This window comes from Frieseomelitta varia, unplaced genomic scaffold, assembly GCF_011392965.1.
Source record: "Frieseomelitta varia isolate USP_RPSP 00005682 unplaced genomic scaffold, Fvar_1.2 scaffold_518, whole genome shotgun sequence".
Lineage (NCBI taxonomy): Eukaryota > Metazoa > Arthropoda > Insecta > Hymenoptera > Apidae > Frieseomelitta > Frieseomelitta varia.
In genome coordinates, this window is record NW_025110277.1 from 98,843 (window position 1) to 123,193 (window position 24,351).

The 24,351-nt window shown below is 32.9% G+C and overlaps 4 protein-coding genes across 12 annotated transcripts; all 4 read left to right on the forward strand.

Moving 5' to 3' along the window:
• Positions 1-4,189: 4,189 nt before the first annotated feature.
• Positions 4,190-10,121, forward strand: LOC122533308 (diuretic hormone class 2). The gene is made up of 4 exons (XM_043662904.1): positions 4,190-4,328; positions 7,433-7,529; positions 8,189-8,290; positions 8,851-10,121. The coding sequence occupies exons 2-4, from the start codon at positions 7,456-7,458 to the stop codon at positions 8,981-8,983; spliced, it is 309 nt and encodes a 102-aa protein (XP_043518839.1). The 5' UTR covers positions 4,190-4,328; positions 7,433-7,455; the 3' UTR covers positions 8,984-10,121.
• A 420-nt stretch (positions 10,122-10,541) lies between these two features.
• On the forward strand, positions 10,542-13,189 carry LOC122533306 (lysosomal acid phosphatase-like). Of its 4 annotated transcripts, none has more exons than XM_043662899.1 (7): positions 10,542-10,899; positions 11,021-11,233; positions 11,320-11,415; positions 11,555-11,794; positions 11,892-12,201; positions 12,306-12,517; positions 12,625-13,189. In XM_043662899.1, the coding sequence occupies exons 1-7, from the start codon at positions 10,885-10,887 to the stop codon at positions 12,769-12,771; spliced, it is 1,233 nt and encodes a 410-aa protein (XP_043518834.1). In that variant the 5' UTR covers positions 10,542-10,884; the 3' UTR covers positions 12,772-13,189. The 4 variants fall into 4 exon arrangements, with proteins under 4 accessions (XP_043518834.1, XP_043518835.1, XP_043518838.1 ...); XM_043662900.1 differs by having other exon boundaries at positions 10,543-10,803; XM_043662903.1 differs by having other exon boundaries at positions 10,543-10,803; positions 11,078-11,233.
• A 1,083-nt stretch (positions 13,190-14,272) lies between these two features.
• LOC122533304 (EH domain-containing protein 3) lies at positions 14,273-19,078 on the forward strand. 3 transcript variants are annotated; one of them, XM_043662896.1, is made up of 7 exons: positions 14,273-14,587; positions 14,909-15,411; positions 15,486-15,799; positions 15,934-16,042; positions 16,149-16,467; positions 16,890-17,060; positions 17,268-19,078. In XM_043662896.1, exons 2-7 carry the CDS (start codon positions 14,926-14,928, stop codon positions 17,471-17,473), a joined length of 1,605 nt encoding a protein of 534 aa, XP_043518831.1. In that variant the 5' UTR covers positions 14,273-14,587; positions 14,909-14,925; the 3' UTR covers positions 17,474-19,078. The 3 variants fall into 3 exon arrangements, with proteins under 3 accessions (XP_043518831.1, XP_043518832.1, XP_043518833.1); XM_043662897.1 differs by having other exon boundaries at positions 14,273-14,486; XM_043662898.1 differs by having other exon boundaries at positions 14,273-14,459.
• Positions 19,079-19,429: 351 nt separating this feature from the next.
• LOC122533312 (GATA zinc finger domain-containing protein 14-like) lies at positions 19,430-23,850 on the forward strand. Of its 4 annotated transcripts, none has more exons than XM_043662911.1 (5): positions 19,430-20,121; positions 21,752-22,917; positions 23,168-23,290; positions 23,394-23,568; positions 23,642-23,850. In XM_043662911.1, the coding sequence occupies exons 2-5, from the start codon at positions 21,990-21,992 to the stop codon at positions 23,730-23,732; spliced, it is 1,317 nt and encodes a 438-aa protein (XP_043518846.1). In that variant the 5' UTR covers positions 19,430-20,121; positions 21,752-21,989; the 3' UTR covers positions 23,733-23,850. The 4 variants fall into 4 exon arrangements, with proteins under 4 accessions (XP_043518846.1, XP_043518847.1, XP_043518848.1 ...); XM_043662912.1 differs by lacking the exon at positions 19,430-20,121 and adding an exon at positions 20,696-20,907; XM_043662913.1 differs by lacking the exons at positions 19,430-20,121; positions 23,168-23,290.
• Positions 23,851-24,351: the final 501 nt, after the last annotated feature.

The window sequence follows — 24,351 nt, forward strand, 5'->3', positions numbered from 1 at the left end:
AAATAACCACGTGAGAAAGATCTAGTTCTTCTGCTTCTTCTTCGCGGTGGGAAAGAAAGGAATTCTTACTTACAAAATTGTTACGTCGTGACGTTCGAAACAATCTTTCGCAACGTGAGCTTTCTTCTGATAGCGTCGTTTCGAACGTTGAGCGAGCACACCGGCCGGCGTCGAATTGATTTCTAGTTTATGTCTGGACAAATATCCCATAAAGTCGAGAGAGAGTTATCTCGCTTTAACGACTGACGATATCGTTTTCTACGATCTATTTTGATTCGCGCGAGAAGTGCAAATTCCTCGAGACGAGATGTGTCTAATAGGGAGAGAGAGAGAGAGAGAGACAGAGAGAGAGAGAGAGAGAGAGAGAGAGAGAGAGAAGAAAAGAATTGAAGAGTGGACGGGAGAAAAGTGACGATTAAACGAGGAGGATCGATCTTTTCCAATTTCTTATTTCCCCGTTTATTTCTTTCCTTCTTTCTTCGTTTGCTTGCTTTCCTCGATTCTTCTTCACCTTTATTGGGTTCTCAACGAACAAATTGATAACCGATAAACCGATCGATTCTCCAAAGGAAAAATCGACACGGTCGCGGCGACCGCCATTGAAATCAATTTACGCAATCGGAAGTGATTAAAATGTTACTTTCGCGAAAGGAACGAGGTTTCTCCCTAACCCCGGCCTCATTATATCTCTTTTTCTTCTGCCGTTATTTACACAGCTTGTCCGCTTCTGCTTTTCATTAGCTCGCCGTTTCCCAGAAATAAAGAATTCCTAGAGGTTCAATATTCTGAATGAACCTATCTCTACGTCTATTGATACAGTCACGCAGACACCATCGCCGCAATCAATTTACGTAATCTAGGGTAATTAACACTAGAAACTATCGACGACTGAAGCGTAATAATTGCATCAGAAAAATTCAAGCGCGAGAAATACGAAAAAGTATATAACACCGTGAAGAAGACAAGTTCTTATTTGTACAGGACGTTCTCCATTAAAGTCTGCGGATGAAAGATAACAATAAAGTATCACGTAGCAAGGGCTCTATAAATGTTTCATTGAAAAAGTTGTATGTACAACTTGTGAAGTTGTACCTGCTTATTTGAACGTAACGTTGTGTAATGTAAGTGTTATTCACAGTTTCACGTTTTTCATATATTTGTTACAAACACGTGAGAGTATCATCATAACCGCAAGTTTGGTATATGAAAGCTGCACGTATGCACGTTTGTGTGCCTTTATCAATGCAAACTTGATATTGAACTGCCATTGAATTTACCGTGGACTGAATTTCACATTGACAAATTTCCTGGCTCAGAGAAATTGAGAAGGAAAACGAGAGAAAAAGTAACAGAAAACTAAATATAGAGACACAACTAATGTAAAGTACCAAACTAAAGTATAGTACCAAAGAGAAATATTGTAGAGGCAGTGTGCAAATATCATTCTCTATTAGTTTAATTAGTCTATGTACAGTATAAAGTAAAGGTTAAAGTATGCAATACTAGATGTAAGGGAAAAATAATAAGGGAAAACTTGACAACCAAGGGAATTAAAACGGAAAACAAAATGTAAAGAATAATGTAAGGCACTGAGGTCTATTTCTAGGCCGAAATAAGCTGAAATAAAGATTCATTCATTCATTCATTCATTCACATTGACAAATTTCTTCGTACGCAGTAATTAATTCATTTCGTGTTGTGCAAAATTTCTTTCCTCCAAAGTTTCCTAGATCGAAGTTTAAGAGTATAATATATGTGGATGGAAAAATGAAAGCACAAACGTGTATCTTGTCTTGTACTGAAGCAAGAGAAAGAGTATCGACGTAACACGTATTTATCACATTTGTCAGCATTTATAAATTACTCGCTACGTGATATTTTTAATCACAGAAACGTGAAGAATGCTAAATTGTAGGACAACCCGTGTGTTTCTAGAGATTTGAAAATCACGTCGGGTCTCTAGAAAAAAAAAAAAAAAAAAAAAAAAATGAAATTACGTATCGATCATTTTAACCATTACGGTTGTTTCACTTGTTAAAAGTTCTTCTTCTCTTTCTACTATTTTTATTAGCTCACTGTTTCTCGAAAATAAAATATTCCCCAAATTTCCAATATTCTGAATGATCTGTCACTGTTGAAAATCAGTTTACGCAATTGATACGCGATTAAAAGAGTTACTTCCGTGAACAAGATTTCTCTTTCTCTCTCTCTCCTCTTCCGCTATTTCTTCTTACTTCCACAATTTATCCGCTCCTGTCTTTTTATTAGCTTGCTCGTTTCTAAGAATAAAGAATTTCTGAAGTTTCATTATTCTCGATGATTTGCCATGTTCTCGCTACATAGGAACGCGAAACGTGCACGTCATTGTTCTCGCATAGGTAATTCACTCAGAGTATTTCTACATATAATGCGATACGCTTTCAACGATCATTTGTTTCGAGTAAGCACCACCATTTCAGGGACATTATTAAAATGGACTATTGGGTGATTTGCATGCCGACCGACAATAGTAGACGGCGCCCTGTGAAAGGGACAAGTTATAAACGCTATGATAAATGATATGTAAGGCTATTCTTGAACATACGTCTGTAAATACGTAGGATGGCGAGGGAGAAATGAAAAAAGCAGGGGAATAGAAAAGGAAAGAAGGGAGAAACAGAAAAACAATTCAATATGTAAATGTTTTCGCTTTTTATCCTTGCGCATTGACGCGAGAGAAACTGATTACGATAGAATGAATTGCAAACAGCCACTTCTTCATTAACTCGGTCCAAGGAACGAGTCGCGTGTTCTTTCGTGTCATACGGACTTGCGTTTGTAAGTGACACGTTTGTTATAAAAATGTATGTTCATGTACAAACGTGTCTCGATTTTCGACCGAGCGATATCGGACGACAATACAAAAATAAGCCGACTTTATTCACATTATTCAGTTCAAAATTAACTTGATTCAATACTTGACTTGACAGATCTTTAAACTCGACTTTTTAAAAAAAAAAAAAAAAAGAAAAGATGCGTCGTGTGAGAAAATTCTATTCCATATTTTCGACTGATTTTTCAGAATCACCAGCTATACTAATCAATATGTATTGCAATATCGAAACGAAAAGCGTTTCGGTAGACGATCAAAGGATAATCATTATCGTTGATACTTCTTTTCTCTTTCTTCCAGTCACTAATTTCTTTAACTTTAGACTGATCGATCAGTAATCAGAGTCGATATAAGAATTGCTTTTGATTTATTTTTCGATAAATAATTGTCATGTTATTATTGCTACTTTGCTTTGTGATTCCTCTTTCTTTCATCTTGTCTCGTGTACACTCGTCTTAAATCAAGAACCGAATCGTAACAGCTATCCTGTTGTTACTGCTTTCTTCTCCTTTTCTTCAATGATTAATTTTCTTCAATCTTAATCGAGTCGATCGAGTAATACGAAGTCAGTAAAAAACAGCAACATGTTTGCCATATTTCTCGATAAGCGATCAACAGCGATTATTATTGCTTCATTCTGTGGTTCCCTTTTCATTTTTCTCTCTCATTTTTGCATGTATCTCCACTTAAACCGTGAGCCGATCTCTATGATTGTCACGATAGCGAAACCGCAAAGCAAACAGCCAACAGAAATAAAACGGTAAGCTTAATGGACGAAACTCGCTTCGGTTGTATCACCCTACATTCGAGGAGTTGTTATCGATGGATCAAACGTGACTAACGACCAGCCAGATAGCATTTTCTTCCTTTGATTCTCCCGTTGTCTTTCCAAAACACTTTCGCAACCGATTCGTTGCTACATTTATATCATGTTTCACTTTTTACACGGAACAATATGCCTGGACAGGTTCAACTGGTGACTTTTGCTTCCTCTGAAAATCAAAAAANAAAAAAAAAAAAAAAAAGGGAGAAGAAAAAAAGAAAGAAGAGGAAAGGAGTAAAAAATAAGAACGAGAGAACGAAGGAGAACGGTCGAAAAAGCGCGTGGTGAATCGGCGATAGTAGTGTGCGCGGTTGAGTTCGCGTCACGCTCGTTGGTGGTTACCGGGAACGATATATGAGAATCGAGGGTAGGAAGCTCGGACGGGGGTAGAACATGGATCCGTTTGATTGGTCGAGGTTCTTTAGGAGTATCAGAGCAGTGGGGATAGAGGATGCTGATGGGGGATGAAACAAGTGTCGGAAAGCCGCGGGCTTATATAAACCGTGAAGGGTAGATTCGTATTCGCAGAGCAAGGTTTCCCGTTGTCGAAGAAACAACCGTGCCTGTCGCAGGTTATCGCTGACAAAGTTCTACCAGGTCCACTCGATAAGGGAGTATCTCGATCCTCTCAAGGTAACTGCAACAGCACACTAGCTTCTTTTCACCACGTTCTTTCGTTCTTTCGTTCCCCCTTTTTTTCTTTTCTCTCTCTCTCTGCTCGTTCGTGAGACGAAACAACGTGTGTTTATCTAATTGTAGCTCTAGACTCCTTCTGTACGTGTACAGCAAGCGAATTTGTGTTTGACGGTTTCGAAAATGTAAGAGAGAAGGTGGATCCAAGTTGATATCAATTCGAATTTCAAGGAACAGACAGTGAAACGCGTCCGAGAACGCAATGATTAAATTTACCTGGAGCACCGATTTTGACGATAACGAGCCACGATATTTTCGATGTTTCGCGGACATTTAATAAATCCTCGTGCAAATGCTATAATCTATTTCAGTGTTCGACGCGTCTCGTTCAATTAAATTTGAAAGCTGTCAATTCGGTTTGCGCGAATAGCGTTTACACAGGATATGATTTCCCTCTTTTCTCACTCCCCGTTTAACAAATCTTTCGCGCATTCATTTCCCCTGCATCATCCATCCTTTTCCTCTTTCCTTCTCTCATATTTTCTCTCGACGTTCGACTTGTATTAATATTCATATTCCGAATTGAATACCAAACGAGAACAAAATAAACAGAGGCGAATGATGAAATGAAAGAAGGAAATAAATTATTGTAATTTATCGTCATTACTGTAATTTATTGCGTTGCGATGAATGTCAAAAGCAAATATAGAAATATTCAATCTCGATGTTGCAACGGGAATAATTCGCGACACGTACGGTTCGTATTTGTCTCGCGACGCAATTAATTAAACACTATAATGAAACGATGAATAATTTCACTTGTCGCTGGCATTCCTCAACCATCGAATCGAAATTATTTTCCAATCAAATAGCGTTTCTCTTTCCCCGTACGAGCTGATGTTTAAAAAAAACAAGACGAGTCTGGTTTACGAAACGTCATCTGGCCGTCTAAACCGATCCATCCTTGATATTTTCGAAAAGATCCTCCGATCTATCCAGCAGTTTATTCTCAAATACCTGTCTACGCGATATTTCCACTTGTTGAATCATAATTGGATGGAAGGAAACGATATACGCGCAGCTGTACTTCGTGGTTGAATTTTCATGGCTGATCGAGCGCGGTTTCATCGCGCGTGTTGCGAGTACTCTGGTTAGTCGTAGTCGAACGGAAAATGGAAAACGGGAAGCGGAAAACGGAAGGCGGAGAACGGAGGATGGAAAGCGGAAAATGGGAAACAGCGTATGCGAACATATGATGGAAAGTAAGAAACGAAATGAGAGAAAGACAGTCGATTCTCACGTCATTTTCTTTTGCCTTCTTCGATTTTCACTTTTGTTTAAATCCGAGACGATTCAATAAGTTGACTGCCATATTGGTCTTCGTAACTATTTTTTTTATCATTGATAATAGAAATTAAATTGAACAACATAAATAAATACACTGTCGTTCATAATAATTCGATGCAATTTTTTATTAAAAAAATAATATTTTTCTGACATTTGTAAACTTTTACAGTGGAAGGATCTTTTGTTTCTTGCAATAACAAGGATCAATTGATACATTGAGACTGAAGCAAGGAAAATGATCTATCTGTAATGAACATTTGATATTTCATAAAATTTAGGATGACATTTCACAAAATGTAGCTGTACATTACTATGACATACATATCTCCATCGTTTCAAAATCAATAATTTAGATCCCTGTCGAATGAATTCCTAATCCAGCTGCGATTATTCTTCTTTCATTCTTCAATATCATCTATTACGTTTATCAATATATTAATAGATATTCTTCGGGGACTGAAATATTTAAATTTGAGATGGTCGGTTGTTATCCAAACTTAATATTATAATATTCATCTATCCAAATTTAATACTATAATTTAATGTTATCCAAATTTAATATTATAATATTCATCCACGACTGAAACATTTAAATTTGAGATGGTTGTCATCCAAATTTGTCCAAACATATACGGACGATACTGTAGATAATGCTGCAAAATAATACATTTTGACATAACATAATATTTTCTAGCTTGACAGGCGAAACGTGTAAGCTTCGCGTGGCGTCACAGTCAACGTATTAAACAATAAGGTATATATATATTCCAGACACCCACGAACAATTGACGCGTTTGAAAATTTGACAGTGTTTACGTACCACCGGTATCGAATTATTCCTGACGACTGTAAGTACATGTGTGAAAACCTATCGTCAACATCAATTTATCATCGGTGGCGCTGAATCCAATTATCCCGTGTTACGGTTATTCGGCACACTCAAAGCGACTCGTGATTGCCTTCCGATAAAATACTAATTGAACGAACATCGATACCAAGAGGAACTGGAAAGCTGTAATTTTCGGATGTTTCGTTTGATCGAAAATGAAATTTCCTCGGACAGCGTGAGTTTCGGACGGACCCTGTTTTACGGGGGTGGAAGAAACAAGAGGGACGTATAGAGCACGTACACAGTTGCTTTGCAAACGAACGCTTTCACCGCCACAACGATTTAGCTGTGTATGGTAGTTGTTTCTTGCGGATCGTGAGAGCACAATGCAGAGATTTGCTCGAAAAGTTGGCCACGATCGGTCTTTCCTTCCTAGAGTGTGGCTTGAATAGTTTGTTAGTCGCTTTAGCCACAGAATTGCGCACCCACCCCGTCTCCTTTGCGGCGGTCTGAAAAACGAGAGAAATAGTCGAGACTTTGCTATTGCTTTCTCTTTTCCTTTCTTTGTTCTCTTCCTTCTTTTTTTTTTTTTTTACTCATTGCTTTCGTTATCATTTTCTTTCTTCATTCCTCTTCATGTTCTTTCATTTTCTTCTCTTTGTAATTCACTGATGTATAAACGGCGTTTCAACTAAAATCCAACTGCTGAACTCGTCCATAGTTTTCGTTTCAACTGATCCTGAATGCATTCGAAACCGATTGCGCAATTGGTGCGACGTTTAACATATTTCAGCGGTGAAAAAAATGTCAGCTGCGACGACGTTTGACGTGACGATCTATATGACAATGTGACATACGTACGCAATCGTGTGTTGAATCATTCAGTTGACTTTAAAGTGAAATTACCATTTTTTTTTTTCCGTTTCAGATTTGAAAAAGCAGCTCTCAAGGATGCAGCAAGGCATCGTATCATTCTACATACTGTTGATCGTCGCGGGTCTTTTTCTATCGACGAATGCTGCGCCGTAAGTCTCTCACCTGTCGCAATCAGTTTGTTCATTTCTTTTTTTCTTTTTTCACGAATTTGATTAAAGTAAATTAATCGTTCGATGTTTTTATTTAACGTTTGTCGTAAATGAAAAATATACTCAGAGATGGAAAGAAATGTACAACTACTAGCCAAGAAACAAGACATGACAAGAGCCGTATGATTCATATATCAGGGCAATGTAGATAGGAATACGAATCAGTGCAGATGTGTCTAAGAAACGAAGAAAAAAAGGATGCACATGCAGACAGGCTAGAAGAAAGAACGCAGCATCAGAAAGTTTAACCCAGTTTCATTTGACGGGACGTCGTTTAATGAGAGGAAACGATTCTTAGTGCTCTATCTAAAAGTAAAGAGACTGGCATTGTTACGCTTCTTCATTCTACCGCCGCATGCACGTACATAACCCAGAATGGGAAAGTTATAAATTCGATAGTTAAATGTCGTTGAAACGAGATGGGATAGCCGCGAACAGGTCCAGTGAAAAAAAAAAAAAAAAAAAAGAAAAGAAAAGAAACTTGGCCGCGTAACCAATGAAAACGTCACTGCTAGCATTGTCACAGCGCGAAGCTCGTAATATTTCTCAACTAGGTGCGAACACTTCTGTTAAAAGACACTGACACTTTTATATTGTAGACAACAAGGTTACTGGAGTCAATTCGACGAAGAAGATCCGGAAGCGCTAATGGAAATAATTCGGCTCGGTCACACTATGATCCGCAATCCGGAGCTGGAAAAGTGAGTAATCATTATTAGAGAGTTAATTGTTATTATTACTATTAATAGAATTAATAACATTATCGTGGTTAGAAGGTGATCTAGATATAAAAGTAATTTATTTAAATTTTGAGAAAACTTTCGAGAAAATCGAGCTCGAAAATCTATCGTTATACAGACACACGTGTAGCGTCGATTAAAAAATTTTAAACTTAATAATTTTTGCATATACAATAACCTGCTGTTGATTATTCGCTCCTTTTTTGAATGTACATGATAAAATAAATAAAAAAACATGTCATGTAAATCTATATTCTGCACGCGTCAGTTATCGAGTTGCAGATAATTGAAGAAAATGTTCAATGTGCCTCAGTGCATGTTACTGCGCATCGTAGTACACCTGAACAGTATAGTAATTTTACAAAAATATCCATCGATATACGAGTTTGAGGCTACTATTCGAGGAAAATACTTGGTATTTTCCTACGCGATAATTTATACCTGTACAAATTCAAATATTCAGCGCGTTAATCGTAAAAGTTTCGCGTTTTGATTGTTGCTGTTTGGACTTCTTTTTGCAGTAACAAACGAGGACTGGATCTAGGTTTGAGTCGCGGGTTCAGCGGGTCTCAAGCGGCGAAACATTTAATGGGATTAGCAGCGGCGAATTATGCCGGAGGTCCTGGTCGACGACGTCGTTCCGAACAGCCCTAGATGAAAAAACACCGGTTCGCTTGATCGATGTCATTTCGATCTCAAGCTTTAACATCATGAATGTTTACTTACAACACGAATTCGTTCGTTCGTTCATTCGTTTCCCTGTCTTTAGCCTCTGCCGCAGAACGAAATTACGATCCGGTGAATTTCAGTTACTTTAGTCTCTGCAAATTAGCAAAACACATCTAAATTAAATCGTTCGTACTTGCGATCAATCATTTCTATCTCACATTCCCATACTTTTTCCTACGTGTCTTATTTCTTTAAAGCGTCGAGTAGGATGTCAGATCGGTTACAATCTAGTCATTGTTCTAGTCATAAAGTTATGCCACTCGTATTTGTGTATGTATTCGCGCGTTTATAAGCACGCATACGAATTTCTGAAATGAATAGTAAAATAACACGACAGAGCTACTATTCACGATCCAGTGTAATTAATTCCGAGCATTGGAATATATATCAACTGTTATTATCGGAAGCTTACAAGTTTAAATCTCTAATTACAGATCGATTCTATAATTTATCCTTGAATTTATTAGCTTTCAATCGTGCCTCTCGTAGAGTCAACGAACAGCGACAATTTACACCAGTCTTCACTTAATATTCTATGCGAAAATAGTCTCATTCGCCAGGGGCGTTATTTTTGTATTAGCAAACTGACATCGATGTCTATTGCTCGTCTAGCTTAATACTTGTGCATTATGTTTATTTATTTTCTTCCTAACTAAATACATCGATTGTACTTTTGAACGAATGCCATTCGTTTCAACTATCGGCGTGTGAACACGCCGTTTTATGTAAAATTAAACGAAAATAAATCCAATACATGTATCCTGCGTTTCTGCATACCTCTACTATTATCTTCTTTTTATCCTATTTCTTTATTCCTCCTTCTCTCCCCTCCCGCTTTTTTTTTATTGCAAACGAACGAATTCAAAGATACCGATCACCTGGTAACCAAAACGTACTAGTGTTTGTAGTGTTTTTACATTAGCATTGTATTAGTTGTATCGTATTATTACCTATATATTATTATATTAGTGTTATATTAGTTATGTTACAAATTATTATATCAATGCTGTATTAGTTATATTATTTACAATAGTACGATATTGTAAATAAATTGGTACATGAACGTTCTTCAGTGTCGTTATCGTTGCCGCTGATGATTAATAATACAACAGGACATTCTAATTGCAAGCAAAATTCAAATGAGAGTAAATCATTCAAGCAGGAATCATTTCAAATGGATTAATTTAACATTAAATTTCTAGGAAATTTACATTAAATTTCTTCATAATGAACATCTAGAAAAATGCAGACCGAGAATACGCTTTTATACTTTTAATTTTTCCGCAGCGAGGGAGGAAATCTTTCGCACGATCTCATCACGCGAAAGAATGAAGTTTATCGATAATAAATTTTGGGAATGTAATTGAGATTTCTTCCGTAAAGTCACATGAGCCTTATTCAAGTACATGCATTCTCTTCCACATCGTGTTTCCTACCATCTCGTTTCGTGTGCTGTGTATCAACGATACAAGCGCGCTCTAGTGTCAAGTACGATCTTCGTGGCGGAGCATGGAACATACCGATTACGTTGATACTCTTTGTCCCTGATACGCACATTTAATCTGCTGTTGCAAGAAACGTAGTCATCGACTTTCTATCTACCAAGTGTATGCCACTGCTTACGTTTCGTCGAGTAATTGATTCGTATATCTCGTCTTTACATCTTAATTTCCTCTCTCTCGACAATATCGTTTCCGTTTCTTCATTCCTACGTGCCACACGTATCTTCTAACAATAAAATGCATGTACGTATCACTTGTTTTTGACTAGTAACGAATGTAACGTGCGCAACGAATAAAACCAAATACTGACGCAATGGGAAAGCTATGGGGGCAACGATCGTAAGCATAAGTAACGTTATCACGGCAAACATAATCAACAAAAGATTGAGTCGAGTTGTTTAATGTCCGTACTGAAAATAGATATAATCTCGCCGTCCCGAAGTAAATGACTTTTATGTAGCTAGCGATAACGACGAACGAGACGAGCTCACTTATTATGAGTGAACACATCCGACAGAGACCAAGTCACAATCGTCGACTAACTAACATGAGTATCCGAGTAACGGTTTCGGTACTCGTTATTATAATCGGTTCTATACTATTCGCCTATGCGGCGTTTGCATCCACGGTCGATCCAACCGACGATCAAACATCCTTGCGACAGGTGATATTTGTAAGTGCATGTGTCGGTTTTCTAATATACGATAATCAGTAATGCTCTCCTCTTGCGATTATTAATCTTGTTAATGACTCCGACAGGTTTTTCGACATGGGGATCGCACTCCAACGTCAACTTATCCAAACGATCCGTATCGGGATTACAATTGGCAAGGAGGCTGGGGAATTTTAACTAAGGTTTCGAAAAATGAATTCGTTTATTTTTATCGTCATCAGATCGGAAATGGACGCGTCCCGATGTTTCATTATTTTTTTTTAAGGAAATTGTCAATGCATATGTCTGTGTAATTGTATAATTATTCGATACTATGTACAGGAAGGTATGTTACGAATGTACAACGTTGGTCAATGGATTCGTAACGAATATGGTTCGATAATCGGCAACAAATACGAAAGCGATTTGTCTTTGATCGAAAGCAGTTACGCGGATCGGTGCATAATGTCTGCACAAGCTTTACTAGCTGCTTTGTATCCACCAACGACCGAGGAAATATTTGTGCCAGGTTTAATTTGGCGTCCTGTCCCTGTTCATTCCACTCCCAGACATTTGGACAAGGTATTATACATGTCAGCAAATTACTTTCGATATTGAAGATCCAATAGATAAAACCGCGTGTCTGATGTGTTACAAACTAACAGTGTGCAATTTTCAGATAATCGTAGTTAAGTATCCTTGTCCAAGATTAGAGAGAGCTTTAAATGAAGCGTATGTGAATGAGTCCACACGTCCAGGAACTACTCCATCGGCCAAATATTATGAAGAACTTTCCAAATATACCGGGGAAAATATCTCGACAATCACAGATGTTGAATTTCTGTACAATACTTTGGAAATCGAGGAACGTAACGGTTTGAAACTACCCGAATGGACGAGCAAATACTACAATTGGCAAATGCGTGAGATCGCAGCTCGTAGCTTAGCCATATTTACGAGCAATACGTTGCAACAGCGACTTCGCGGAGGTATAAGTATACGAATATTCACTGTGCATGTATTGTAACAATTGTGACTAAGAAAATGCACTTACTGTTGTTGTATATCTTGTACAAGCGATAATACATTTCAGGCCCGTTGTTGAAAGAAATTTTGAAACATTTACAAGCTTTTAACAATGGTCAAGATACAAGACGAGCGTATCTTTATTCCGCTCATGATATAACTCTCGTTAATCTGTTAAGGACCATGGGATTTACGGATGAATACTTTAAACCCGATTATGGCTCGACGATTATTTTTGAATTGCACGCTGCGTCTAATTCTGCAAACACCGAAATCAAGGTATTACTTCTTGCTAATGTTTGTTTCGTCTAATTATTTCCTTTCTTCTCTTTCTGAGTTTTCTTCCTTTCTTTCGTTATTTTTTTTGTTTTTTACTCTTTTTGTAGTTGAAATATCTAAATAATACGGAACCGATAGCATCGCATTATATGAGTATACCAAAGTGTGGCACGCCGTGTCTACTAAAAACCTTGACAAAGTTATGGGAAAACGTGATTCCCAACGACTGGGATGCTGAATGCCTGCTTACGTGATTTTCTTTAATTAATTCTTTAATAAAATATCTATAATTGTTTATACTCGATGATCCATCTTGCAAAAGGAGAACCTTCGGTCTAATACACATCCATGATAGTGATAGCGCATGCAACCATGAACAAAGTGTGCTGTATCATACGAATCAATTCTAATTCGAGCGAAGTTGGTTAAGATTACTAAATTGGCACAAAATCGTTTAACCAGGATGTGTCCGCGTTGCTTACGCAACAAATGACACTGAATGTTTTGCATGTCTCGTTACGCAATACGAGAACGATTATTCCAAGCACTCTTTCCGTTGAATTCAAATGCCCAAATGGAAGATATGCGTGAACGTGTCGATTACATGTTACCGAGTTGATATCAACCGATATATATGCACGTATATATGGAATATAAATATAATGTATTATATTTAAAATGATTATATTATGTTTCACCGATTGTAACATAAGTTATGTTTTACCGATTGTTGCCAATCATCAATAACTACGTATATACCATTTTATAAATAAATAAATGAATGAATACATAACATTTCCATATTCCATATTGTCCTATTGTTCCATTCATGTACATGCATCGCTGTCAGTATTAAATTGAAATATAATTCGCTAGTAATTGAGATTACATCTTACGGTTACATCTTTTTCTCTTTCTTTGTTCGTTAGCTTTTGATTTTATTTTAGATAGATAAATAGATCAGCAAACGAGTGAACCTACAAATATGTATGTAATGTATCATAGCTGGAATATGACCGACCTCGACTAATAGTGACACGTAACAGTGCGCTCATTTCGAGATAAAGCTGAATACGTGCGTGTGCCTTACATAGAGAATATACGTGTATCACTTACGCAAGTACACACAGATGCATGAATCAGTCAGCAGAAAGAGGAGTGCAAAAAGAAAAAAAAAGAAAAACTCCGAAATTATGTTATCACATCACGCTGAATTAACTTTTATGCATTTATCGTTCGCTCTTTTCGAATTCATTGCGACATCGCTCGAAATATAATTATTCTTTAAAATCATCGCCTTTGAAGTCACTATGCGTGCATTCATTTATCTCCAGTTCATCAATTCCAAACCACTCGCGACAATTTAATTGATCAGAACTGTTTAGTTACACGTACTCTTGGTAAATGCACATTTTCGTAACATTTTCTCCTATTGATAGGACAGCATCTGTTGAAACAGAAGGAGAAACATTTATTAAAAAAAAAAAAAAAAGAAGCAAAGGTACTAATAGCGCAACAAGCAAGTAGATAAAAAGAAAGAGAAGAAGGTATAGGAAAAGAAAAAGGTGGAGACAGAGAGAGAAAGAGAGAAGGTTAGAAGAGATATGTAGTGGAGGGAAAAAGATAGAAAAGGAGGGAGAAACGCAGAGAGAGAGAGAGAGAGAGAGAGAGAGAGAGAGAGAGAGAGAGAGAGAGAGAGAGAGAGAGAGAGATGGGTAATAGACTAGAGAATGGAAGGAGGAGTACTGAGATGCGCAGTCGTATCGATATAGAATTGCTCGTGACGTGGTCTGTTGAGTGGTCGCGCGTAGTCGCCGGTTGTTTTCTTATGTTCAACGTGTTCGGTCATTAGACAGTTCTCGTTTCGATCGATCACAGTCTATGCTTCGAAAATAAAATTAAATTGCCAAGTTTTCCAAGATCGAAACTTTTCTAAAACATAGTACGTGAATATAATCAGTTCTAACACGTAAGTTGTACGGGTTGTCAAACGTGCCGTGCCGTATGATAGTGTCAGTGTTTGATCGTGCTTGTCACTGCTTGTGCATTTTACTAGAATCAGACCGAGAGGTTAGATTTATTTCATGCTCTCCTCCCAAATTTTCATCATACTTTCTTCTTCTCTTGTTTTGTCTCGTTATAAATATGTGTACGATACATGTGTTGCACATGACGTTTGGTCATAAAACTATCTGTAATTCAAATTGTCAGAAACAGGGAGGAGAAAGAGAAAGACTTTCGTAATTTGTTACGTCAAAGCTGAGTTATTAAATACGAATTAAGCAAGATTGCGATCTTATCTTTTTATTTCTTTGAAATAAAAAATGTTCAAAAACATATCAACATATTTTCTTCTAATACAGATAATGTAGTGTCTTGTTATATTTTCAGAACCATCTTCTGACGAAATGTTTAGCTGGTTAGGCCGAGACGATAGCAGTAAACAGGATATCTTTGAAAATGTTGCTGACGGCCTTAAAAAAATATACAAGTCTAAATTGCTGCCACTCGAGCAGCATTACCAATTTCATGATTTTCATTCACCTCAACTTGATGATCCGGACTTTGATGCAAAACCCATGATCCTTTTGGTTGGACAATACTCAACTGGAAAAACTACCTTCATCAAGTATTTGCTAGAACGAGACTTTCCTGGAATAAGAATCGGACCTGAACCAACGACAGATCGCTTCATTGCAGTTATGTATCATGAAAATGAGCGTGTGATCCCTGGGAATGCTTTAGTTGTTGACCCAAACAAACAATTTCGTCCTCTCTCCAAATTTGGGAATGCTTTTCTTAATAGATTTCAATGTTCCACTGTTGCATCTCCTGTTTTAAAAGGCATATCTATAGTAGATACACCTGGTATCTTATCAGGCGAAAAACAAAGGGTATGTATTTTTTCAATTTTTATTAATAAATCAAGTTTATAAATTTAATAAAAAGCCAGTATCTTTCATATTAGGTTGACAGAGGTTATGATTTTACTGGTGTTATGGAATGGTTTGCCGAGCGAGTAGACAGGATCATTTTACTGTTCGACGCGCACAAGCTTGATATTTCTGATGAATTTAGAAGATTAATTGAAGCATTACGCGGTCACGATGATAAAATTAGAATTGTACTCAATAAAGCTGATATGATCGATCATCAACAGCTCATGAGAGTATATGGAGCATTGATGTGGTCCTTAGGGAAAGTTTTACAAACTCCTGAAGTAGCCAGGGTATATATTGGATCATTTTGGGATCAACCTTTGAGATATGATGTAAATAAAAGGTTAGTTGTACTTTGTACTATATAAATACAATACTTTTTATTATTTCACGTTAAGAACATTTTTCTACTTGTTATACAAAATTAATTATTAAATATAATTTTTCCTATAATAGACAGCGTAATTTTTTTTTCAGGTTATTTGAAGATGAAGAACAAGATTTATTCAGAGATATGCAATCATTGCCTAGAAATGCGGCACTTAGGAAACTCAATGACTTGATTAAACGCGCACGATTAGCGAAGGTAAGGGAAAAAAATTATAACTTATCGATTACTACTCCTTGGTACTAATCAATCGATATCGGTTAAATTGTTTTAAGAAATGATAAAATTACGTACTGATTCACAGGTACACGCTTATATAATCAGTGCTTTAAGAAAAGATATGCCTAGTATGTTTGGTAAAGACACTAGAAAGAAAGAACTTATCAAAAATTTAGGTCAAATTTATGATCAAATACAAAGGGAACAACAAATATCGCCTGGCGATTTTCCAGACTTGAAAAAAATGCAAGAATCTTTAGCTCACCATGATTTTAGTAAATTTAATTCTTTGAAACCTAAGCTTTTAGAAGTAGTTGATAATATGCTTGTTAAAGACATTGCCCAACTCATGGCTATGATCCCTCATGAAGAAGTCAGCACAACATCAGACTCACTTGTTAAAGGTATCATTTTGTATTTATATCTTTTACTTGTATAATTTGTATGTGAATATTTTCATAAAAATATATTCTAGGCTAGAAATACAAATACATAAATGTTTATATTCTATTTATTAATTTTTTAAGTTTGCATGATTGAGTAATTTTATAGTAAATAGATGTTTTCTAGAATGTTTCATTAAATGAACTACTTTGTAGTAAACGAACGTTTCTGAGAAACCATTTAATTCAGTATGATAAAACATCAATTTACATGCTCGTAAGGCGAAGATGAATGTGACTACTGTTTCCTTCATTACTTATTTGTTTTCCATACATTATTTTGAAAAAAAAAATAATTCTTAATGAAAATCGATCTTTTTATTGTTTTCTATAATATTTAAATAATATGATACAAATTTTATGCATAATATTTTATATGATAGGTGGTGCATTTGAAGGTGTGGAAGATCAAGTGAGTCCATTCGGATATAAACGAGGAGAAGGTATCGATGCTGGTGCAGGTGAACCAGAATGGATTGTTAATAAGGAAAGATACAAGTATAATTTGATATTTGAAAAGCTCGGTCCATGTGATGGAAAAATTTCAGGAGCGGGTAAGATCTTAGTACATGTAATATATTAACTCTTATATTTGAAATTCAATTAATTCGAATTAATAACATGTTTTTATTTTAAATAAAGCGATCGAAACTTAAATATATATAAAATATATTTTAATACAATATATCTTTGTGGTATATGATATTTTAATTTTTTTTTAATTTTCTGTTATTAATATCCTTTTGAAATCACATTTTCAGCAGCAAAATCGGAAATGGTGAAATCGAAATTACCAAATAATGTGCTTGGTAGAATTTGGAAATTATCTGATATCGATAAAGATGGATTTTTGGATTCTGATGAATTTGCCTTAGCAATGCATTTAATTAATGTAAAACTTGAAGGTTATGACCTACCTGCAGAATTGCCGGATCATTTGATACCACCATCGAAACGAGATACATAATTTAGCTCCAATATTGTACTCATCTCTTATGTCTGTTCACTATGTTAGACGTATGTTTGGTATATGTTTAATGCGCACATTGTACGACTATATTTATTAATTCGCCAACACAGCATCACCAAACACATTGATCAATATTACTGTTTCTCAAATGTTCGAAAGAGTACGTGATATTTATGTATTTCATTTCAAAAAATATCTTTATTCGTTTTTAATTAAAATATTAGAGAAAAATTTTTTAAAAAAATTTTATTACAAAAAAGAAAGAAGTAATATATAACAGTCATTTCACTATTTTGTGTTCTCAAAGAAAACGTATTTTTTCGAGCTAGGTTTTTAATTTTTAAAACACTTGAATTTTTTATCATGTTTCAAGTGTAAATTATATTTATTTTTTCTGTTTCCCCCTTTAATATCACGTCAAAAATTAACATTAAATTACTACACAATAAAACTTTATACTAATTTGGGTAAATTCCATAAATTTCAATGAATGAATGTGTGTTTGTATGTATGTGTGTAATATATTTTTCTTTTGCTCGAATATAGTTGTTGATAACAATATTATTACTACTACTATCATCTTTAACAAATGTGCTTAAGTTCATCATCGCTCCATAATTAATTTTCTAAATATATGTCTACTGTTAACTTTTTCTTATTCTATAGAATAGGGAAAATGGATAAGACTACAGAATGTGTATTTCCTAATCACGTAGCTGTGTGCACAAGTACATGATAAAGCAAAATCGATATTTATTTAACAAACATATTAATCTGTAATCAAACACGATAGTTATTCTGTTGCGTCAACAGAAATTTCCATGAAAAAGGAAACGCTATCGCAGCATAAGATATAGAATGATAGAAATCATACTTAAAACAGTGTGTTAGTATTGAGTCATTTTATACACATTTCACTTATTCTCTATTTGTGCAATATGTGCTTTTGAAAAAAATAACAAATTTTAATATAAATGTATTTTCATTATGTACAATCGAACAATGATATAAGCATGTTATATTTTTAAAAAAGGAAAGAAACAATATGTAAATAAATTTTTTAATAGATCATATTTAAGTAACTTGGTGCTTTAACATGAGAAATATTTCAAGAGATCAAATAATGTTCTCTGTTAGCACTGCCACCATGTTTAATGCATCTTTTTATGTGATATTTAAGAGATATCCCAATTTGATATCTTTCCTGTACTTTATAACAAAATGAAGTCGATGAAAATATTAGAAAAGAAAATTATTTTTTATAATATTCTGTACATAAATATATATAATGAACTAAAAATATTCAAATCATATACATGTATAAAATAGTAAATTTTGTGGTGACTAACAACGAGTAAAACATCAAATAAAATAATATTATTTTTTAATATTATTAACAATATTATCTTTCAATATTATTTTTTTCACAAGACACAATTATCGTGATTTTTCTTTCTTTTTTACATAAATATTACATAAATGATTACTCATTGCTTATAGTTACACATATGTAAATAAGCAAAATATATTGTTTGTAAGAAAGTAAAGAAAAAAAATATAAACATAATAATTTGTCATCTAATAAAGATACAATGAAAATAATCTGATTAATTTTTATAATATATCATATCATCAAATAGTTATGTACATGTATTTATATACATATGTGTTTGCGTGTACATATCTATATGCATGGAATTGGCTCTCTCAATTTTATCCATATATTTCAAAATATCAATCATCATAATCAATTCATTATTATATCTATGACTAAAAGACCAGATTCTTTGCTTAACAACCAGTTTAACAATACTAATAATATTGAAGTGTTTCTTTATCATTATATTGAAATTATATTTGTAGCATAAAAAACAAACAAAAAATAAAAGACAATAATAGTAAATATTAATTAAATAACAAAATTTTTTTAATTGTTTAGAGTAAAATCAATAAATTTATAGATTTTATATATATATATATCAATAATTACATTACATTTTTACATTATGTCACATTTCATGAGAAACATGATAAAATATTAGAGGAAGGAGGGTAGAAAAGAGAGATTTAAAGCATTGCAACTCTAGTCGTTATGAAATAAAATTATACATCGATTGACAAAGTTGTCATATATTTTTATAAAGATTAATTATATTTTTTTTACAAAAATAACATTTTCAATTTAGTTATATTTGTGTTCGGGAAAGTTTCCATGCGACAATGCCCACGGTCTGATCGCAGGCTCATTGGAAAAAGTTTATGAGGTACGGTTTCAAGTGACCTGAGCCTCTAGCACGTTTAGGTCGTTATAAATCCTTGATCTTTTGATTGATCTTTGTTCTACACCTAACGTGACATAAATCAGCGCATTAACTTTCCCGAATATCGGCGTAATGTTTGGACAAGGTTTGGTAGACGACGAACGTCTATGCCACATCTTTGGACCAACAATTTCCCGAAGCCGATGGAAAAGAATCAAGGAAACTTTCCCTGCTTTCCATTGGCTTGCAAGCAGAATTCACTCGACTTCAATACAGTCAAGTTCTCGCTCCACGTGAAAAAATACATTGGACTACGAACACTCGTCTACCACGTTCCAGAACCACACCGAAGGGAAATATTCCTTTGATAATCAGGCGCGCGAGGTGTGTAATATTGTTCATTTATCAGTTATCAAAATAGACTTCGTCATTCTTAAATCGATTTATATGAATATAGATATATTCAAATAATTTTGGTAAGTATTCAATAATTCTCAATAAGTACTCAAGTAATTCTAACACAAGTAAGATTAAACTTTAGAATTTAAATAATCAATTTAATCTTTAATAATCTGTAATAATCATTCAAAAATTTTCGGGAACTATTAATACTTAATATTATAAGCAAGATATATTGCATGGATAAGTACGCATGTATCATCTTTTCAAATCATAGAGGGCAAAACGGAACCGTCAATTTTTCTTTCAAGATTCAACCAAATCACATGAAATATCAAGTCTATACTATTATTGCATTTATGACATAACGTAAATACTTGAGAATTCAAACGAATTAAATTCAAAGATGAATGTGTTATGTGAAAAACAAAAATAATTATTTTTCTGAAGATTTAATAATCTGTATAAAAGATATATAATTTCCAATATGTTTTATTATGACTAAATAAATTAATAGATTTAGTTATTTAATTTAGTTATTTAATATAGTTTCCAGTTATAAATAATCATTAAAAGCTTTTTAATATCGTTTTACGTTGATTGGTTAATCGTCAATCAGCGAACATTGAATTAACACAAATCTTATATATTTGAGACTGCTTGATTTTGTCATATGATCATTTACACAATATATTCGTTACACATATTTTGTAGAAAATAATAACAGAAATACATAAGTGCATATGTATGGTGTATGTTCAAAACAAAAAGGTATGCTTAAATTATATTCAGTTTTGACTATATATAATATATATGGTATTCAAAAAATATCGAATTTTTTTGTTTGTTTTTAAATAATATTGATCACTTTTTGTTAAGACATATCAAAACATTTATACGTTGTGAGTGATAAAATGGAAAATCAAGTGATTGTGTCTGTTAAAATGAATTGAAAACAGAATAACATCTTTTATTATAAGTTAATAAGGTATTTAAATTCGAAAATTCTGTAAATTTGTATTTATCCAATTAAATTGCAAACTCACAGTCAAATATCCTTTCTTTATTTTATCTGTAATTTTTAATATTTGCATATTGAAAAATCTGTGATTCAAAACATTGGAAAGATAATTAATTATTGTAAATCATGTTTTACATTACTCTTAAAACATCTGTTAATAATTCTACATAATTGAAGAACTTATACGCATATATACAAAGCTTTAGATTCACAAATTTTACTTTATATTTGTATATAACATCACCTTATTCTTGGTTGTCTTATTTACTATAGAACAATATAGTATCCTGTATTATTCGACACCAAATGATTTATTAATTATTTTATTCAATATTAGTCTAACATTTATAGAATACAAAGTACAATTATCTATCATATTATGGCATATGAATATTAATGAAAATTAAACAATAATAATAAATTAATTATACATTGAAGAAGATTCTGTACAAAAAAGGTAACAGCAATTAGAAGTACAATTATATATAATATGTACATTGATCTATAGAATAGAAACCTATTTCATAAATAAAAGAAGTTAGATAAATTGTTATATGTATAATATTTATATATTTTGTTTAAATATGATTTCAGATAACAAATGTGTAACAATTTGATGAACTAATACATTCTTTTTGTATTGATTATACAAATAGAAGTTTTAAAAGAAAAAGTTATCAAACTAAAAATCAAGAAGAACTAAGGACAATTTACATGTTACAGAATTATTAAATTCATATACACATTTATCTTTTTGTACAACATTATCTTTTTCGAGATAAAAGGAAATAACAGATTGTTTTACAGTAAAAAATTCCAATTGAAATTACATATGTCTGATAATAATCAAAGTAAAAATTATAATTTATTAAACCATAACAGTACACCTTTGATTATGAAGTATGCCTTAAGAAAACTACATAATAATAGAAGATCACAATTAAATATAACACATAAAAATGAAAATACATTTATGAATGATTGTCACACAAATGATATTCTAATAAGAAATGCATTTATGTTAAAAAAACCTATGGTATTATTGCAAAGACTTTCTGATATTATAAAATCCTCATCGCCTTTATCATCATCTATGATAAATATATGTGTAAATGATCAATTTAGAAATAGTAATATAAACGTCCATCCCAAAGTATTTAATACCATATTTAATCATTCGCAAAAATCATTAAAATTGAGTGGTGAAGGAAAGATTACATATCGTAAGAAGAGTAAAGAGATACTTTTCCAAGAAAAATCTCCGCATGATAAAATAGTTACAATGCATGAATTTGGTAATGCAAATGCAGTATCTTTTACCCCTTTTCTGTCTTCTACACCAAAAGACAAAGAAACACCTAATGATGCCAAAAAAAAACACGATACAAGAAGAACATCATATAATGAATCGAACAAGAGTAAAAAAAATATCTCACTAACTGTAGAAGAAAATCAACAGGAAGTAAAGAAAAAAGATGCTACCTATGAACTCATTGAGCCTGAAACTCCAAATTTACGGAGAAGGTTGCACGAAGAACGAAATGCCAAAAAAGAGAATTTTGATCAAAGGGTAACAATAAAGAATTCTAAAGTACATTTTTCAAATCGTTTGTCAGATAGAAATTATGAATATAATTCCGCACTTCGTACAAGTAACAATGAAAAAAAGCAAATGAATAATTTTGCGACCAATACGCCTAAAAATAGTTCAAAAAAGAATATTTTAAGGTCACCAATTCATAGATCAAATTCCATTAAAGGTAAAATTATTCCTGCTATTAATTCATTTACTTCTTATCGCAAATTATCTTTTATTAATACAATGTTGTCATGTCCATGTTCTGTATCAAAATTCTAGATAATTTATCAAAATATTATAAAAAACATTCTTTATTTAAGAGATTTTTTTATTATTATTTCTTTATTTAAGAAATTTTTTTATTATTATGCAACATTATAGATCAATTGAAATATGCAATGAAAGAATATAAATATCCGCATTTATTCTAGATTCAATACCCTCTACAACGAAGAAAGTTCCAAATTTCGCTAAAATTCATAAAAAAATGTTCGCCAAATCAGAATCGATTGTTGATGTAAAAAAACGAATAATAGACAGACATACTAAAATGAGTAATATATCCATATTCGTAAATAAGTTTTATATATACACGACGTTTTTAAATATGTATTTATATTACATATTTATATTTTTAAATATGTATTTATATTTTAGCCGCACTCAAAAAAAAGCACAATTCAGAGAAGGAAAGATTGAATTCACAGGGAAAAAATCAGTTATCTAAGAAGTCGAATGAAAATTCTTCCAATCAACTTGGATTAAAGATAAGAAAAAACGAAGCTACCGAGTATATCTTAAGAAATAAGAATAATACTTCACATTCAGCAAAGTAAAATTATGAAAATTGTAAAGACGATAAAATGTCGAATAATATACTAATATATTTTTTTTTTTTATCACAGAAGCAAAGAACAGAACAGAGCTATTTTGAAGGGTGTGAGAACAAATCGACGTTTTGAACTTCAGATGAAATTTAGAAATATGAATCATTAAAATATATATAATCTTTCTCTTGCTCTCTTTCTCACGCTAGATAATACGTTTCATTATAAGAAAAGTTTTTCCACTCTGTTTACTTCATTATACTTTACAAATAAATAAATATAATATACGTTTTTTTTTCTTTCACATTCGTTTTTTGTAGGTGTAATTCTATTTTTTCTTTTTATTAATATTTAATAGAATTATAATCGTATTACAAAAAAATAGGAAAGATATTGATTTTTCAAATTTATTGAATAAAATAAAATTATATAACTTAAATAAAAATCATTATTATTAAATTTATATTGTTTATTTTAAAAAAAGTATATATATATATATATACACATATATATAATGTGTGTATATATATACATACATATACATACACATTAACTGAAAGTCAATTAACTGTTAAATTATTCAGGAATACGATAAAACTATAATTGTTACATGTATGAAGAATTTGTAATGTTACATTTCGTTTTAATTGTAGATATTTTTAATCTCTTCTTCACTATATATATATATATATATTTTTTTTTTTTTTTTTTTTGAATAACAAAATTCGAGATATCTCAAATAAAACTACATTTCATATTGGACATTGCGCGCGATGAAGTAACATTTA

What these genes read in the sequence shown, in the direction of transcription:
- LOC122533308 (XM_043662904.1), top strand. Translation starts at nt 7,456, where the DNA reads ATGCAGCAAGGCATCGTATCATTCTACATACTGTTGATCGTCGCGGGT. An exon ending in CTATCGACGAATGCTGCGCC is followed by an intron (nt 7,530 to 8,188) that starts GTAAGTCTCTCA and finishes TTTATATTGTAG; the next exon opens with ACAACAAGGTTACTGGAGTC. An exon ending in CGCAATCCGGAGCTGGAAAA is followed by an intron (nt 8,291 to 8,850) that starts GTGAGTAATCAT and finishes TTCTTTTTGCAG; the next exon opens with TAACAAACGAGGACTGGATC.
- LOC122533306 (XM_043662899.1), top strand. An exon ending in CCTTGCGACAGGTGATATTT is followed by an intron (nt 11,234 to 11,319) that starts GTAAGTGCATGT and finishes TGACTCCGACAG; the next exon opens with GTTTTTCGACATGGGGATCG. An exon ending in GCAACAGCGACTTCGCGGAG is followed by an intron (nt 12,202 to 12,305) that starts GTATAAGTATAC and finishes AATACATTTCAG; the next exon opens with GCCCGTTGTTGAAAGAAATT.
- LOC122533304 (XM_043662896.1), top strand. Translation starts at nt 14,926, where the DNA reads ATGTTTAGCTGGTTAGGCCGAGACGATAGCAGTAAACAGGATATCTTT. An exon ending in AGATATGATGTAAATAAAAG is followed by an intron (nt 15,800 to 15,933) that starts GTTAGTTGTACT and finishes TTTTTTTTTCAG; the next exon opens with GTTATTTGAAGATGAAGAAC. An exon ending in AACGCGCACGATTAGCGAAG is followed by an intron (nt 16,043 to 16,148) that starts GTAAGGGAAAAA and finishes ACTGATTCACAG; the next exon opens with GTACACGCTTATATAATCAG.
- LOC122533312 (XM_043662911.1), top strand. Translation starts at nt 21,990, where the DNA reads ATGTCTGATAATAATCAAAGTAAAAATTATAATTTATTAAACCATAAC. An exon ending in TAGATCAAATTCCATTAAAG is followed by an intron (nt 22,918 to 23,167) that starts GTAAAATTATTC and finishes CATTTATTCTAG; the next exon opens with ATTCAATACCCTCTACAACG. An exon ending in AATACTTCACATTCAGCAAA is followed by an intron (nt 23,569 to 23,641) that starts GTAAAATTATGA and finishes TTTTTATCACAG; the next exon opens with AAGCAAAGAACAGAACAGAG.